This window comes from Primulina tabacum, chromosome 6, assembly GCF_025594145.1.
Source record: "Primulina tabacum isolate GXHZ01 chromosome 6, ASM2559414v2, whole genome shotgun sequence".
In the NCBI taxonomy this organism is placed as follows: domain Eukaryota; kingdom Viridiplantae; phylum Streptophyta; class Magnoliopsida; order Lamiales; family Gesneriaceae; genus Primulina; species Primulina tabacum.
The window spans coordinates 38294101-38311106 of record NC_134555.1 but is presented as its reverse complement, the minus strand read 5'-3'; the positions used below and the strand labels follow the sequence as shown (position 1 = coordinate 38311106).

The 17006-nt window shown below is 34.2% G+C and overlaps 2 protein-coding genes across 2 annotated transcripts; one reads left to right on the top strand and one right to left on the bottom strand.

Moving 5' to 3' along the window:
* Nucleotides 1-2686: 2686 nt before the first annotated feature.
* Nucleotides 2687-3175, bottom strand: LOC142550251 (auxin-responsive protein SAUR71-like). The gene has a single exon (XM_075659488.1). The coding sequence runs from the start codon at nt 3173-3175 to the stop codon at nt 2687-2689; it is 489 nt and encodes a 162-aa protein (XP_075515603.1).
* Nucleotides 3176-12756: 9581 nt separating this feature from the next.
* On the top strand, nt 12757-16308 carry LOC142548190 (rho GTPase-activating protein 1-like). The gene is made up of 5 exons (XM_075656513.1): nt 12757-13379; nt 14919-15039; nt 15165-15284; nt 15507-15737; nt 15814-16308. Exons 1-5 carry the CDS (start codon nt 13252-13254, stop codon nt 16054-16056), a joined length of 843 nt encoding a protein of 280 aa, XP_075512628.1. The 5' UTR covers nt 12757-13251; the 3' UTR covers nt 16057-16308.
* Nucleotides 16309-17006: the final 698 nt, after the last annotated feature.

The following is a 17006-nucleotide window of genomic DNA, read 5'->3' as shown; positions in this document are numbered from 1 at the left end:
CAATCACTCTCTCCTTACAATATTTGGTATTTGAATTCGTGATTTTGGTTATCTGTCGATTATATAATCGCTTGTTTGTCATTTTATATAAAGCTATTACTGATGATGATAAGATTGCAACTCAACTCAAATTTTCTTGAACGCAAATTTGAAGAATGAGGACATCTTTGTCGCACGCAAATTGACAGAAATTTAGGACAGATTGACAGCCAACCATATTATACTTATTATTGGCTTCTGGATGGAAAATGACTTATTATTATTGTTTTTTATTAAATATTTTTTTATTGGCTTTCAATTTCTTCAAGTTTGAGGATACAATGTAAAAATAATTTCTGGTCTTTTTCATTGAATTTTTAATAGTTGACGGCTGACTCCTTCGCAATCAAGTCGATCAATTTGAGCACTTTTATTTTATTTTATTTAATTTTTGTTGAACAAGAAATTGGCTTTGACTCATTTAGGATTAAAGTGAGGTTTAAATTTCAAACATTAAGAAAAAGTTTAAGAAACGGGTGTATGTCAAAGTCAACTTGTCGGCTATATAACATGTAAATTAGCTTTGTAATATTTAAAAATATATTTAAAAAAAATACATTAATCTTATTAAATTATTTATTTCAAGATTTTTTGAAGTCCTCCGTCTTAAGCCTAACATGGATGTATTGTCATCTTAAATAATTCGAAGTTAGATTATAAAATGTTATAATTTATATGCATTTGCATGGGGATAAAAGTGAGACCAAAACCATACGAACGGAATTATGTGATCGAGTTTATCGTTTTATTGAAAATTATAATTTGTGGTAATTAATCGTGTAATCTAAAAGTTTGAATAAGTGTACTTTAGTTATCCATCGTATTTTTTCAATGTATGAATATCTGATCAAGCATAATGTTATGGTAAATAGTATTTTAATATTTGAGAGGATTTTTTTTAAAAAAAATATGTATGCTACTAAATAAATCATTGTACAAGATATGAATCTGAGACCACCAACTGGTATTTTACCTTTGCATTTCTAACTTTTGGAGATACTCTGATAAATATACGTATAATTTTCAAATTATAAATATGATTTTTGGGTTTCTGTTGGAACATTTTTGTGGTGTTGAAAAATGATTTAAGACAAAATTGATCTAAATTGGACTGAACAATGCTAAACCGAGTCATCCGAACCAAATGGAACTGACTATATCTACAAGATAAACTGGACTAGTCAAGCAAAACTGATTCCGACCTAAACTGAATTATAACAAAAAACTTTTTATCAAGTTATCAATTTAGAGATCATCATTCATTCTCAAGAATATCAGTTTACACCAGAGTGCTAAACTAATTTTTAATAAATTTTTTTGTACTTTGCTTAGGCATCCAAATCCAACCGCACTACAATTTGTATGGATGTCAGAGAATGATGATCTGGACAAAAGACACAACAAGTACTATCCTTATTTGGAACATATCTTTTTTGAAGTTAGTGACCGTTGCAGTTTGAAGTCTATAAATAAAGATGCAGATCAGTTGAGCATATGTTACTAACCTACACGACAAGAGTTTACCTAGATAGACATCTGATTCAAGCTTTCAAACTTACAAGCAAAACTGATCATACTCAAGCACACTTTACACAAGACAATAGTATATAGTACTCATTACTGATGGACTAATGACAACTTTGAAAGCAAACATTCTTGTTGCTATAATTGATGGGACATTTCAGAAAATTGAAAAAACGTAGAGATGAATGGACAAATGATGATAAGAAGGAAGACAACCTCGATAATGTAGCTAAAAATATACTATATAAAACTCTTGACAAAAATACTTTCAGCAAAATCAAGATGTGCAAAACAACAAAGAAAATTTGGGAAAAACTGATTCAGCTGTGCGAGGGTAATGAACAAAAAAAGAAAAAACTTTCTGTTTCTACACAGAAGTTTGATAATATATATCAAGATGAAATAGGGAGAATCAATGTCTGAATTTAATGAACGAGTAAGATCAGTTGAGAAAGGCAAGAAATCCTTTGACATAAGTAGATCCGAAGATGAGAAGAAGTCGTTCAAGAAGAAGCATGAGGTGTTGGTGGCTGAAAAAAGCAAGTCAAAGTGGGCTGATTCTGACAGTGAATCATTTGAGTCAGAAAGATCAAGCAGTTCAAGCAATATGATGAGTAAGTGAAGTTCTTGATGACCAATGATGCTAAGCTGGAATCTACCAATGAACATGTATTCGACTTTAACTCAACTGATTGACAAATTTCTCGATTAGGGCTTGTTTGGATGCCGAGTTTCGCCTCTTGTTTGAATGAAAAATTCGGTTCTCATATCTAAAAAGTTCACCCCTTTCAAGAAGAAAGGACAAAGACAATACAAAATAAGGAAGAAATGTTTTTTTTTAAAGAAAGATATAGTGATTCCTTAAAAGAAAGAGAGAATGAAAGATTGTGAAGTATAACTGATATTGATTTTGGAAAGCCTATTTTCAACTTTCGAGAATGTAAAAACTCAAACCATTCTATTAAAATATGATTATGTAAAAACTATACATAGTAAAAGCAAATTTTTCCATTGCTCTTCCTTTGTTGGAGGAGGTTTCGTGTTCGAGCCCGTTGTAAACACCTTCACCTCCAATTATATATATATATATAAAAAATAAAAAAAAAAGCAATCTTGGGCAAAATTACATTGGAGTAAGATGTTCGTAGGAGCTACAACCTTCACTTTGACCTAAAGGAGTTTTAGAATTAAAAGGGCTATTAAAGGAACTCCAGAGGCCACAAGAAAATTGATCGAAATCGTCTTTACCACTATCCATTTCAACCAAGATTTTGCAAAAAAGATCGACTTCGCATGGAATAATCAAAGGGCCTTCACTACTGAATCCGTACTCCAACTCAGCATCCTCAAGCAACATTCTGAACAAAGGGTGATTCGCTAACTCGGTCTTGATCACGAACCGTTGCTTCTCGGATCCGACGTACACCGAAAAACATCCCTTTGGAGTGGCTTTATGCTTCGAATCCAACATTTTTGATGCGTTGGATTGGGTCTTGGATAGTAGAGTCTCCTTGAATGACGACGATTTCTCGTGCCAATTGATTTTCAGAAACCTCGCTAGCTTCTTGGGTATGAGGGTTTTCTTGTTGACCCTTAGGTTTCTTTCATCCATTTGTATCTTGTAGTGAAGGCAAGTAAATCTGAAGTTGGAGATCAAGATAGTAAGAATAAGGGTTGTGGGATTCAAAGAAATATCAGGGTTTGTGAACTGATAAAAGTTTCTTGGCTAGGAAATCGAAAATAAATTATGCAAAGAAAATCCTATGCAAGCAAAAGTTGGATAGAGAATCTCTCTAAACAAGTTACCATATATAACCATATGCATATATATATATATACATATACATATATATATATATATATATATTATTTATTTTTTATTTATTTTTATTTTTCAAATTTTAGTTAAATATATTTATCATTTATTTAAAGTATGAGTATATCTCTTGTGAGACGGTCTCACGAAACTTTATCTGTGATATGGGTCAACCCTATCGATATTCACAATAAAAAGTAATACTCTTAACATAAAAAGTAATGTTTTTTCATGGATAACCCAAATAAGAGATCTGTCTCACAAAATACGACCCGTGAGATCGTTTCACATAAGTTTTTGTCTTAAAGTGTATATATATACAACTAGATATGGTATTTTGAAGGCTTTACGTAATACCAACTTGTTTAACATGGGAATAATAATATACGTATTTATATCCACTTCATATTTTCAAGTATAATTATTTGTGCTAATATTAAATACATATATTCATTACATATCCTATTGTTTCAGAATATATGAGAAGCATCGCTTCGCGTGGAATAATATATATTATGAGAGTACTCGGCATTTGTTTCATGGTTGAGTTGTTGTACGATTTAAAAATTTCAAGTTACACTATTTTCATGAGCTACATATATATCTGGTAAATTACGACAAGTGTTTGATCTTACAAAACGTCTTTATTAGTATAAGAAAATAAAAATATTTCAATAAGCCTATGCTAAAAACAAAATAAAGACTTTTTATTGGTGAATTCAAAGCTCGAGTTAACAGCCAACCATATTATACTAATTATCATAGGAGTCTGATTTACATAATTTTTTAAAAGTCATCGTATATGTTTTTTTTTGAAAACGAAAGGCATTACTGACCAAAAATGCAAGATATATAAGGTCTACAATTGCGTGGGAACATATATATTAATTCATTGACTCTTTTTTTTTTTTGGCGGCGACGGATCGATGGTCAATTATTGTGAGATCATTTTAGAGAATAAATTAAAATAAATGTCACCTTACCCTATTTAGGAATGAGTATGTCTTTTGTGAGACGGTCTCACGAATCTTTATTTGTGAGACGGGTCAACCCTACAAATATTCACAATAAAAAATAATACTCTTAGCAAAAAAGTAATACTTTTTCATGGATGACCCAAATAAGAGATCTGTCTCACAAAATACGACCCGTGAGACCGTCTCACACAAGTTTTTCTCTTTAGGAATTAATTAGGATTTAAATAAGCCTTCAAAAAGAAATCACAAAAAAATTATATCACTTATTTTGGATATAAAAAAAATACATAATGAATTTGGCATTTACTAATTAATCCCTATGGGATAAATTCAAAATCTTTATTTGGCATTGACTTACATATTATTCTAACATATACTATATTTTTACAAATGTAAGAATTTGAATTTGTGGAAAATTAAAGTCGCTTTAAATTAGAGTTTGGAGTCAAAGATTAAAAAAAGTAAATATATATTGAGTTGGTCTTAATATCCTAGGAACATTAATTTACACGTGGGGTTTGGTCCGGTTGGGTTCGGTTGTGTTTGATTAATACTAAATGGGTATGATCCGGAATGGGTATTAAAGGGTTTTCTATCATTATATCTGTTTAAAAAAATTTAAACTTGAAAACGACGGATTTGGAATTACTCGAATTTCGATCATCTAAACGATTCAAAGAATTTGAAATCGTGAATTTGAAATTTATTGATTCAAACACAACCTTAAAATATTTGAGAACTTAAGAATTTTAATAGAATATGGATATTGAGTGGATATATTATTCAAAATTTGGATTGACTATTTACACGATTTAAAAAATTGAGCATATATCCGAACTACCCAATATTACTTTTAAAAAAATTATTAAAAATATTCAGCTCACACGTATATATATTTTTTATTAAACATATATGAGGATGATTGTTAAATTTTAAATTTTTTCCTCACGAATAAGGGGTTATAGTCTTTATTATGTTATTTATTCATCAAATAATCTATTACTTTAATTAATTTTTTTTAATATTCCTAGTTTAATTTGAAAATATTAGAAACGAAATGATGCCCCTAAAATTAACATATCTGGACGGATCTAAACATATCTCAAAATTGTCCCCAGATCTGTAAGGCTCATGCCTCATTATTGATCGACCTTTCAACTCTGTTTATTAAAGATCCGAACTATTTACTAGAAGTCCGAACCCACTCAGGTGGTCGGGAAGCCCAAGATCTAATGCAGTTAGGGAATGTGAAGACATTCTTGTTGATAATAAGAGGCCTTGATAAATATGAGATTCGATCAAATCTCATCAAGATAAGACGAGAGTCATGGCCGTTATCAAGAGTTCAAACCGTCATGATTAAGGAGTCCTATCATCTGATGTTTCTCATATCAGGTAGAATTATACCCTAGCAAGAATCATACTCCTATAAAGTAACTAGAGTAGGTCTCTTGTGAGACGGTCTCACGAATATTTATCTGTGAGAGGGGTCAACCCTACCGATATTCACAATAAAAAATAATAGTCTTAGCATAAAAAGTAATACTTTTTTCATGGATAACCCAAATAATAGATCCGTATCACAAAATACGACCCGTAAGACCGTCTCACACAAGTTTTTGCCAAGTAACTAACCTCTCATGAATCTATAAATACAAGGTATTGGCTACTATTGTATTTACTCCTGTTTCTCTTGCTCACTTAGCATCAATATATCTCATTCGTAAGTTTGCCTCTAAACTGACATAAGCATCGGAGATGTCATGCCGAAAAACTCTCAGACGCACTCTAACCCTGTTTTTGTTTGTGCAGAACCCAGAGCACTGACCCGATTCACTCATCTGAGAAGATTTGAAGACCAGATCCCCAAACTGGACCTAAGAAAAAATTATAGTATCATCAATTGGCGGCTTATGTGAGAACTTGAAGAAAAAGTGATAAGTTGGTGAATCCTGAAGATATTACCAATGAGAGCTGAGAAAATATAAGCAATAATGGAAACTAGAGCTTCACTATAGCCGAGCTGATGCAGTTGATTACTGTCACAATAGAGTAAGTTTTGGCCAGGCGGGGAGGAATAGACCTCCCACCTCCTTCACCGCACAGCTGGCTGAGATGAGGAAGATGAGAGAAGAGATCGAACAATTGAACGACAAGTGAAATGGGAGTCTATCTTCGGAAACCTGGGCCATACCACTCTCTGCCGAGATACTGACCGAAGAACTCCCCAAAAACATCAAATTCCCAAATATCGTTGAATATGACGGGAAGGGAGACCCCGAGGACAATTTATCTCGGTTCGAAAATGTCGAGTTCCTACACTAGTACTCGGAACCTATCAAGTGTCGGGTTTTCCTTACAACCCTAATAAGATCGGTCCAGCAGTGGTTCAATATGCTCCAGCCCGGGGACATCAGTACATTCCAGGATTTTAGCTGAGACTTCCTCCATCAGTTCGCAAGCAACAAGAAACATCTTATTACTCCTTTCATTCTCTTTGCCATGAGACAACAAGAACACGAGAGCCTACAAGCATACATGAGAAGTTTCAGCGTTGTGGTCATTGAAGTGCCCTCAGCCACGTCTAACCTATTGATATGTGCATTCATTTAGGGGCTTACTAATGAATATTTCCTAAAGTCGTTGATAAAAAAAGTCGGTTAATACTTACAATGAATTACTTGCCTAGGCTAACAAGTATGTTAATCTTGAGGAAGTGTAGCTCGCCCGAGCCCATCGAAGGGGGGATCCACTGAGCAGTCCTAAAAATCCAAGCCTATCAGCTATATTCCTCTCCTGGATCGATTAGTTGGTCTGGAGCCTTTGGGCCAGTTTGCCGCATGCACCACACTTAAGGTTAGTAAGCTCAAAGCCCTCCAAATATGTGAGAACAAACACCTGATACATGGGCCCCGAGGAAGTGATCAGGGGCTTCAGTGACACAGGTCATACATATATTGCGACTTCCACAAGGATTACGGGCATAACATTGATGAATGTAAACATCTAGGTAATGAGATACAACACATAGTCCAACAAGATGCAGAAATGAAAGAAATCATAACACAACAAGGGTCGAACTACCTACTCCCTAAAAGGGCTAGGGAAGGTCACGACCCCAGAGACCAAAGAAGAAGAAGAAGAAGAAGAAGAGAGCCCCGAAAGGAACAACACCAACCCCCAGAACAAAATCAGCAAGAGCCTGACTTGTGACAATGTCCTACCCCTCGAGGAGTCATAAATATGATATCTGAAGAATCCAATGATGGGGACTCCAACTAGGCATGAAAAAAAACTAGCAGAAAGCTAATAAATATGGAAATCACTCGGGCAAAAGTTCGAATATAACCTCCTATATCCTTCGGACCTGCAGACTTGACTTGTTCGGATTATCCGACCCACAAAATGATGCTCTGGTTGTCCGAGCCATGAGGGCATATTGAAATAGCTTGGATATTTGTTGATTCTAGGAGTTCGATGAACGTGCTCTTCTAAGAGACATTGGATTTGGGAAAATACAAAGTTAATCAATGCTCACTTCACTGGTCAGATTTATTGGACACACCATTCGACAGTTAGACGTGATAAACTTGACATTCACACTTGGGGAAGCCCACACAAGGATGACAATGATTGTTGGTTTTGTAATTGTTGACTCCCCGTACAATGCCATCATGGGCCGATCAGCCGTGGCCACTCATGGCAGTGACCTCAGCCTTACATCAGAAAATCAAGTTCTCGATTAGAGAGCCGAAAAGGGATAAGAGAGTAGCCCAAAAATGTTACGTGGAAGAAGTACGAGTTGAACAGAAAGCACTAAGATGAAACACCCTGGCTGACATGAGTCCTGAGGTGTGACTATTTGAATTTAATAGAAGACACTACTTAGTTTATAGCCGATCTAGCTGGTGGTCGGGAAGCCCGGGCTCTAATACAGTTAAGGAATGTGAATACACTCTCGTCGATAAATAAGAGGTCATGATAAATAGGTGATTCTATAAAATCTCGTCAAGATAAGGCAAGAGTCATAATCGCTATCAAGAGTTCTAATCGCCATGGATAAGGAGTCCTATAATCTGATGTTTCCTATCTCAAGAATTCTACTCGAGCAAGAATCATACTCCTATAAGGTAACTAACCTCTCATGCATCTATAAATACTAGGTATTGACGACGATTTTATTCACTCACACTCTATTGCTCACTTAACACTACTATATCTCACTCTTAAGTTTGAACTGATTTAAGCATCAGAGGGGTTCCGGCGTCCCCTAACCCTATTTTTGTCTACGTAGAACCAAGAACACCGACCCGATTCACTCAAATGCGAGTATTTGAAAATTCGCTCTCCAAACCAAACCCGAGATATCATCAGAAACCTTACTTTCACACGTATAAATCTCCATATATACTGATATTTATATACTTATAATGCATTCTCTCGTATTTAACACCACCACATAAAAATGATGTGTCAACTCAATCTATTCCAAATCATAACTCAATGGATTAAACCTTTTTTACCCGTCTTTACATTGATCGTTTAAATCTTAACACAACCCACATTACAATTTTTTCTTAATGAAGGTTGACTAAATCCAAATTTATCGAAAACTACAACATCTTCCCATATTAATCATATAATTGTAGTCAACATTGACGACTGATTTTTTTTTTCTTTCTAAATTTAAAATTTTCGAATTAGAATCAATTTCACTTTGATGCTTTAAAATATATTGACATACATTTTATCGCAAAATTCTCCCCCTACGTCACAAGTTATAGATTTTCACGTAACGGTAGAGCTAACGATCTTAACACACGAAGGAAGGAAATTTATGCTATATATCATATGATAAATATTAAAGTTTACCATTAAGAACAGTGGCATGGTTTTAGAAAATATTATGCAAAATTTACGCAAATTGTATGCAAAATCTCTGTTATTATCGCCAATCTGCAAACTGCCTTCAACCAATTTTTCACATGTTCTTTCCAATCCCAAAGACTTTAAAGTTTTTATAGTTCAACTTTTTCTAAAATGTCTTTGTTCTTATATCGGTTCATATCTGAAAGTCTATAATGCTAATGATTAACTAGATTTCATATTTGGATTTAATGTGGAATTGATGCAACGGCTGATTTCGTGAACATTTGAATTCGGATCCAAGTAAAATATCATAACTTTGAGAAAAACTTGTATGAGACGGTCTCACGAGTCGTATTTTATGAGACGAGTCTCTTATCTAGGTCATCCATGAAAAAATATTACTTTTTATGCTAAGAGATTGTGAATATCGGTAGGGTTGACCCGTCTCACAGATAAAGATTCGTGAGACCATCTCACAAGAGACCTACTCCATAACTTTATACTATAACTTATTAATGTTCATTCTGAAATAAAATTGCTCGAAATTTATTTGGTTGACAAAACTATAAAAAGCATTGTCATTTATAATGTGAGTTACTTATAGAGATGTCAAACAAGCCAACATGTCGGGTCGGGTCGGGTTGGCCGCCAAAACCTGAGTATATGTCTAGAATCATGATATGTACCTAATATTTATAGAGTTGGGAGGATCATACCTTGTATGAGAAGAGCTCTAGTCAAACAAGTTCTTCGAAATACGAGATTCGATGTTAATCGTGCTGATCTAATTTTTTTTTTTACGAATTTTGAATATATTTCGATATTTTTCGTGATTTTCTCTTTTTATCATAAAAGATTTGTCAATGTGTTTTACATTTAGTAGACTTTATCTAATTTTACCACAATATTTGCTTCGGGTCGGTTAGATTGATTTTATAATACAATTTCTCTAATCGGGATTAGCAAAATTGTGGACTGTTGGGAGTTCAAATTTGAACAGTAATATATTAACACGCTTACTTTGTTGAAAGACCTTCCCGTTGGGGAAATGAGTTGACACTTTTGCTTTTCCTAATCTGCTTTCGTTCGTAAAATCGTCAAACAGTCCGTTGCTAATGCTATCCCAACAAAAATAACGGGACTGCTTTTAATTTTTTTCTTAATAATAAAAAATTTACCCCAAAAAAATTGTTTTTTAATTTATCATTGCAAAAAAGCCACGAAATTATTATAATTTAACCTCGATAACTTGTAAATATTTGCCTAGACTATATCAGTACTGGAGTCAAATTTTATTTTATTTTTTTTTACAAAAAATTGTGTTTAATTTTTATTTAAAGATATATTATATTCAACTGGGAAAAAAATTTAAACTTTAAAAAGAAACAAAATTTTATAGTTATTTTTATTGATTGTTTTTTGTTAATACTATATTTAGATGGATTTTTTTTTTTAAAAAAAATTGATTGATATATGGTCATATAGTATTTTTAAGAGATCAAAGAAAAGGGTAACATCGAATAAATAGGAGAGTAAGTCTCTTGTGAGACGGTCTCACGAATTTTTATCTGTGAGACGGGTTAAACTTGTCGATATTCACAATAAAAAGTAATACTTTTTGCATAAAAAGTAATAATTTTTCATGGATGACTTAAATAAGATATCTGTTTCACAAAATACGATCTGTAAGACCGTCTCACATAAGTTTTTGTCTTAATCTCATTATATCTAATTATATTATTACGTCTTTTTTCAAGTGATAATTAAAATTATTGCAAAATATTTTTTTTATTAACTCATTTGCATCATATTTACTATTCCATGTAGAGGTTAAATACAAGTGTATAAGATAAACCATCCAAATCGTCTACACCATACAAATTGTAAATATAACCGCAAATACTTTGTTGCATAAAACTAGAAGTGCACTCAGAGTTAATACATGTTCAACGAGTCGAACTCGAACTTACTCGATAAAGCTCAATCTTATAAAAACCATTGCTTAAAAAGATATTACTTGAGTGACGAACATAAAGGCTCAAACTCAACTCGAAAGGATGCTCGAACCGCTCGAACTCGATGAAAGATTCAAAAAGCTCGAGTTATAATTTTCCAAGTAACAAAATGCTCAACCACCGTAGCTGGAAATTAATATTAAAGCGGCCTACCAGGTTCCCGCTGATGCCTATATATTGGTTTTAACATTGATTCATGCAAAAAAGTTTTCAATTTGCTTCGACCATATTAAATTTGGCACATAAATCAACATCATCTCATAATTTTTTTTTTGTTTACCGGATGTTTCGGAAATGTTACATGTATGTTGATATTCCATGGATGGATCCATTAAGATCATGCCAAACCAGTTTTTGGACCTCGGGACCATCCCAGCCAAGGTAGAAGGCCCATCACATGCCATATATTCTCATATAAATATCATGTTTGAGTGTTCAATTCATTCATTCACTATATTATTTTTCAGCAGCACCTTTAGTTACTCTCCACTTATATCATCAGTCTTTGACTTGAACGTCGGAGGGACTACGTCGGGACAACCTCGCGGCCCCCTTCTAACGGTCTTCTTCGTGATTTCAGGATCAGTGAAAATTCGAAACCTGCGTCTGGACTAATATCACTTGTTGGAATCGAACTCTAAATTTTCCGTGAGTATCATATCTATTTTGTTGTAGGATTCCCATTTATTTATATAAAGAAAATAGACGTTGTCTTATAACATTAATTATAAAACATTTTATTGTTTGGATTTCAGGATTTTGAAACTTTGAAAAAAGTAGCTTCAATATAATACATGTTTGGAAGACATTCAAATTCTCGAACTGACTTTGTCTCTAATTTATTATAACTTTTCTGCCTGATGGAATACTATCACCTTTTAAATATTAGTTTTGAATTGAATATGTATTGAGCGGTGTTCTAAAAAATGGTAACCGCCTACTGTTTAGGTGCTTAGGCGATCGTCTAAATGATATTTATTTATTTTATCTAAATATTTTATTTTTCTTGTACATCTCTTTATTTCTCCAATAATTTCTTTATAATTGATTCAAACTTAAAATCAATGACATATTTTTCCTTTTTATACGATGCAAACTAATGGAAAAATATGTCCAACAATTTTTTTAATAAAAAATTAAACATTATATATGGTCGGGGCATATTGAGAGGTCGTTGAACATATATATATATATATATGGTTTCTAAAAATCGAGGCTATGAGCGACTGGCCCGGGAATATTGAGAGGTCGTTGAACACAAACACACACATATATATATATATTTTTATTAGACTAGGTCTCTTGTGAGACGGTCTCACGAATTTTTATCTGTGAGACGTGTCAACTCTATCGATATTCACAATAAAAATTAATATTTTTAACATAAAAAATAATATTTTTCAGTGACAACCCAAATAAGATATTTATCTCACAAAAATTTGTCCTTTTTATTATTACAACAAGCAGTGTGTGGGTAATATATATATATATACAGCAATGAAGAAGGTGAAAATAAAGACGATGATGTTCAGATACCACCTTCCGCAAACCATTCCTTCAATCAGACTCTAAACCAAATTCCCATTCATTTGAACGTAAAAAATCTGCTCCATTTTCTCACACCCACCCACCGTTAAAAATCCAATCCCAACGCACTAAATTCAAGAATTAAGCCTCCCACCAAACTCTGCCAGTTCTTGTCCTCCATGAAATCCCATAAAAACCCGATCTTGAAACTCACACAACATTCATTACCGACATTTCAAATCAATCAAAACTTGAAAAGGGAGCGAATAATGACGGAGCTAATGCGTTCCCCACCACTTCTGCCTTCATCTTCTAGCTCCATTGCCAGTGGTGGTGCCATAGGTTTTCCGGAAGAAATCGACAGATACGAGGAGAAGAAGGAGGAGAAGAGGATCAGGCGTCTGTTTTGGATCTCTTGGTGACTGTTTTTAGGAAATCTTTGGTGGGTTGTAGTAGGACTACAAGTGGCGCAGAGGAGAAGCATATGATGGAGATTGGGTGGCCTACAAATGTGAAGCATGTTGCGCATGTTACGTTTGATAGATTCAATGGGTTTCTTGGACTGCCTGTTGAATTTGAACCTCAAGTCCCCTGGAGGCCTCCTAGTGCCAGGTTGGTAATTCTTCTTCTTTTTTTTTTTTTGGATTTTGATTATATGTTTTCCATTTGTTGTGATGGGCTGTGCAAAGTTTTTACTGCTTTTGGCTCTGAGAAATTTTATGTAAGATATGCTACATTTACTTTATTGTAATGATTTCTTTCTGTAGTTTAGTATTTTACAGGTTCTTTTCTTTTCTTCTTTATTTCTTGACCTGGGGTCCATGGATTATCTGCTACATCAGCAACTTATGAAATGATGATCATCGTTTCTTTTCAAGTGTTCTTTCGACTGATTTTAGAAATTGGGGTTGCAAGAAACATCTGAGGTGCTTTTGGTCTTCTTGAACTAATCCGCAGAAAAAAGTTCTTTTGTTCTTTCATTGTACCTCTGCATTAAAATTCTGGCATTGAATGTATGTACTCAAAACATTTGACCTTTAATAATGAAAGTTCCGTTTACACAGAGTGAATGTTACGAGGGTGGGTGTTGTGTATATCAGAATGTAGGTGTTGTGCGTAGGTGTTGTAACACCCACGACAACATGCAGCGGAAATTATAGTTTAATACACTAACACGCAACTTGAATGATAACAATACAAGATACGATAGATAAATTATGCACAAGTATAAAATACTTGTGCGGTGCCTCAGGGCAAAATAATTCACTAGAAAAACTTGTAAGTTTACAAAAACCAATACTAGTGAAAGAATAAAACAACTCTCTTATTAAGGCGAGTAACAAATTGCATCCTAAACCTCTAACAAACCGTATAATCAAAATACATAGGATGCATCAACTGAGAAGTGAAAAAGTCTTCAAAAATCAGCGCACTAATCAAAACAGTGATTAGGTGTTGTCTTCAGATGTTGTCAGCACTTCACAGCAACACTTTATCAACGACGCGAGATTGCTTCAATCAGAAAACCTTTTCTTCGTACAAATGCGTCTCTGTCTCTCCGAAAGTTTTTTGCTCTATATCGTTCATCCCTTTTTTCTTGTCCTTTGAGTCCTATTTAACATAGAAAACACAATTTCATTAGGAAACAAACTCTTTTTAAAACAAGGATAATATCTTAAAGATATTGTGATATCATATCTCAAAGATATTATGATATCACATCTTAAGGATATTATGAGTCATATCAAACGTAGTCTCATATCAAATATTAGATTTATACGAGATCATATCATCAATTTCGAGATTATTCTCATGTCTAGGAAGGCAAAATATTAAAGATAAAAAAGGAAAATATATCAAGGAATAAAATTCCTTTCAAATAAGATACATAATTATTTCTTTAATTACCTCAACCATCATAAATGAGTAAAATGGAAGATAACAAATACTCACAAATTTGAAGGTTGCCTGAGTCTGTAGTTTGACAATAGAAAAATGTTCCTGGTGATGGAAATAAATCTATCAGTATCTGTTATTACTATGTTTTAGTACCTGGATTCTTAGCATTAAAATTTTGTGTCGACTCTGAGTGAAGTCAGGAGACATCATGAACTTATGCCAGTTTAAGGACTAAAATTTCCTTTCATGTAGCACAAGAGTTTTTGGAGTTTCCACAGAGTCCATGCAACTTTCATTCGATTCTAGAGGTAATTGCGTGCCTGCGATCCTGCTAATGATGCAACGACGCTTGTATTCACAAGGTGGCCTTAAGGTAACACAACCCCGTAATTATTTTTTCGAAAGCCTTTTTTTATTGTCTGAAACGAATGCTGGTCCAAGTATTTTATAGATGAATTCAAGTTAAGACCACCTAATTTCTTTTACTCCAATTTGCAGATGGAAGGAATCTTCAGAATTAACCCTGAAAATAGCAGGGAAGAGTATGTGAGGGAGCAACTAAATAATGGAGTGATTCCAGATGACATTGATGTTCATTGCTTAGCAGGTCTAATCAAGGTACTTCACTGCAACTCTTGCATTTTAAATCTGCAGTTTCATTTGTTTGCATTCGATCATGGAAGATGCTCTATAATCAGATATGGTTATATGATTGAGACGATCTAATTTCAAAGATTTCCCATCACTTTTATCTTTATACATTTTCACATGTATTTTGCTGGTGTCTACAGACAATGAATCTGATCATTACCGTTAACTCTAGATATCGATTTATCGCAGGCTTGGTTTAGAGAACTTCCTACAGGAGTATTAGATTCTTTGTCTACAGATCATGTAATGCAGGCACGGTCTGAAGATGAGTACACTCAGCTTGTGAGGCAACTACCACCAACCGAAGCTGCACTATTGGATTGGTCAATAAATCTCATGGCTGATGTTGTTACGATGGAGCATTTGGACAAAATGAATGCTCGAAACATAGCTATGGTTTTTGCTCCGAACATGACACAGGTGAGCCGTGATTACTCGTATTGCATCAAATGTAAAAGGAAAGTTTCTTCTGGATATAATTCATTGCTTGGTGCAGATGTCTGATCCTCTCACAGCACTGATGTATGCAGTCCAAGTAATGAATTTTCTCAAAACTCTCATACTAATAACCTTGAGAGAAAGAAAAGACTACTCTGTAGAAATCGGTCCAACGCCCCAACTCAAGCCTTCAGGTGAAGATTGCCATAAAATCATGCCAAGGCCGAAAGATTTAGAAGCCAGAGAACCACCCTCAAATCACACTATCAGCTTTTGCCCTCAAGCTGACTCGAAAACTTGAAACAGAACTCATAAATTTCTAAGTTCCATTGAAAATATCTTACCTGATGAAAATGGTCTGAATTTTCTTGAAGGTGTTAAGGTAAGTGCATTGACTCAACCAAAGCCAAGTAAATCAAACGGTATCAGGAAAGAATCAAGAAAGTGAATTCCAGGACGAGTTACTCGATCTAAATAACTCGACCAGGTAGGAGCATGGAGGTGATGTATTCCTTTTGTGAAATTTGATTTGGTTTTGTATATGCAACAACTATGTTATTGTTGTTTGTGGTATTGTAGATGTTGATGCCATTGATGTTCTTCTTGCAAATGATCAAAAATCAAATTCTTCTTAATATTGTTGTTTGTGGTATTCAAATATGAGAGGAAAGTAAGAAGAAAACAAATAATATGGCTTGTAGAGTCAAGTGTTGAACACTTTCTCCTTAAGAAGAATTTGCCCCTCACAATGTGCTAGAGGTTGTGGCAATCTTCTCCCAAGATACAACTACAACACTTGAATAATGAGCACTCAAATATTCAACTTCTTTCACAAAGAAATGAATAAACTCTCTCTTGTTGAAGAAGGAAGAAGATGCAAAAAGATGTTATGATGTAATGTGTATTTTGATTTTCAAAATATCAAGCATTTAATGTTTTTCATGTAAAAGACATGATCTTTCATTCATAGAGGTGTTCCTTGGCCATTGTAACTGATCACAAGCATCAAACAATGCCAAATGAATGAAAAAATGTCCGAAAAACGCAGAAAACTCGAAGGGACGCTTCTGTGCGCGCAGGGGCGCACGCCTGCTCGTACGCGCGCGGGCGCTGCCGAGCAGCGCTCGGCAGGCGCGAGCAGAACCGCGCACGGGTGCGCTCCTGCCACATGCGCCTGCTACTATTAATCGACCAATTTTTTTTTTTTCGGTTTTCGTCACTTACACGTTCCGACTACTCGATTGAATTTCA

What these genes read in the sequence shown, in the direction of transcription:
- LOC142550251 (XM_075659488.1), bottom strand. Translation starts at nt 3,175, where the DNA reads ATGGATGAAAGAAACCTAAGGGTCAACAAGAAAACCCTCATACCCAAG.
- LOC142548190 (XM_075656513.1), top strand. Translation starts at nt 13,252, where the DNA reads ATGATGGAGATTGGGTGGCCTACAAATGTGAAGCATGTTGCGCATGTT. An exon ending in ATTCACAAGGTGGCCTTAAG is followed by an intron (nt 15,040 to 15,164) that starts GTAACACAACCC and finishes TCCAATTTGCAG; the next exon opens with ATGGAAGGAATCTTCAGAAT. An exon ending in TTGCTCCGAACATGACACAG is followed by an intron (nt 15,738 to 15,813) that starts GTGAGCCGTGAT and finishes TGCTTGGTGCAG; the next exon opens with ATGTCTGATCCTCTCACAGC.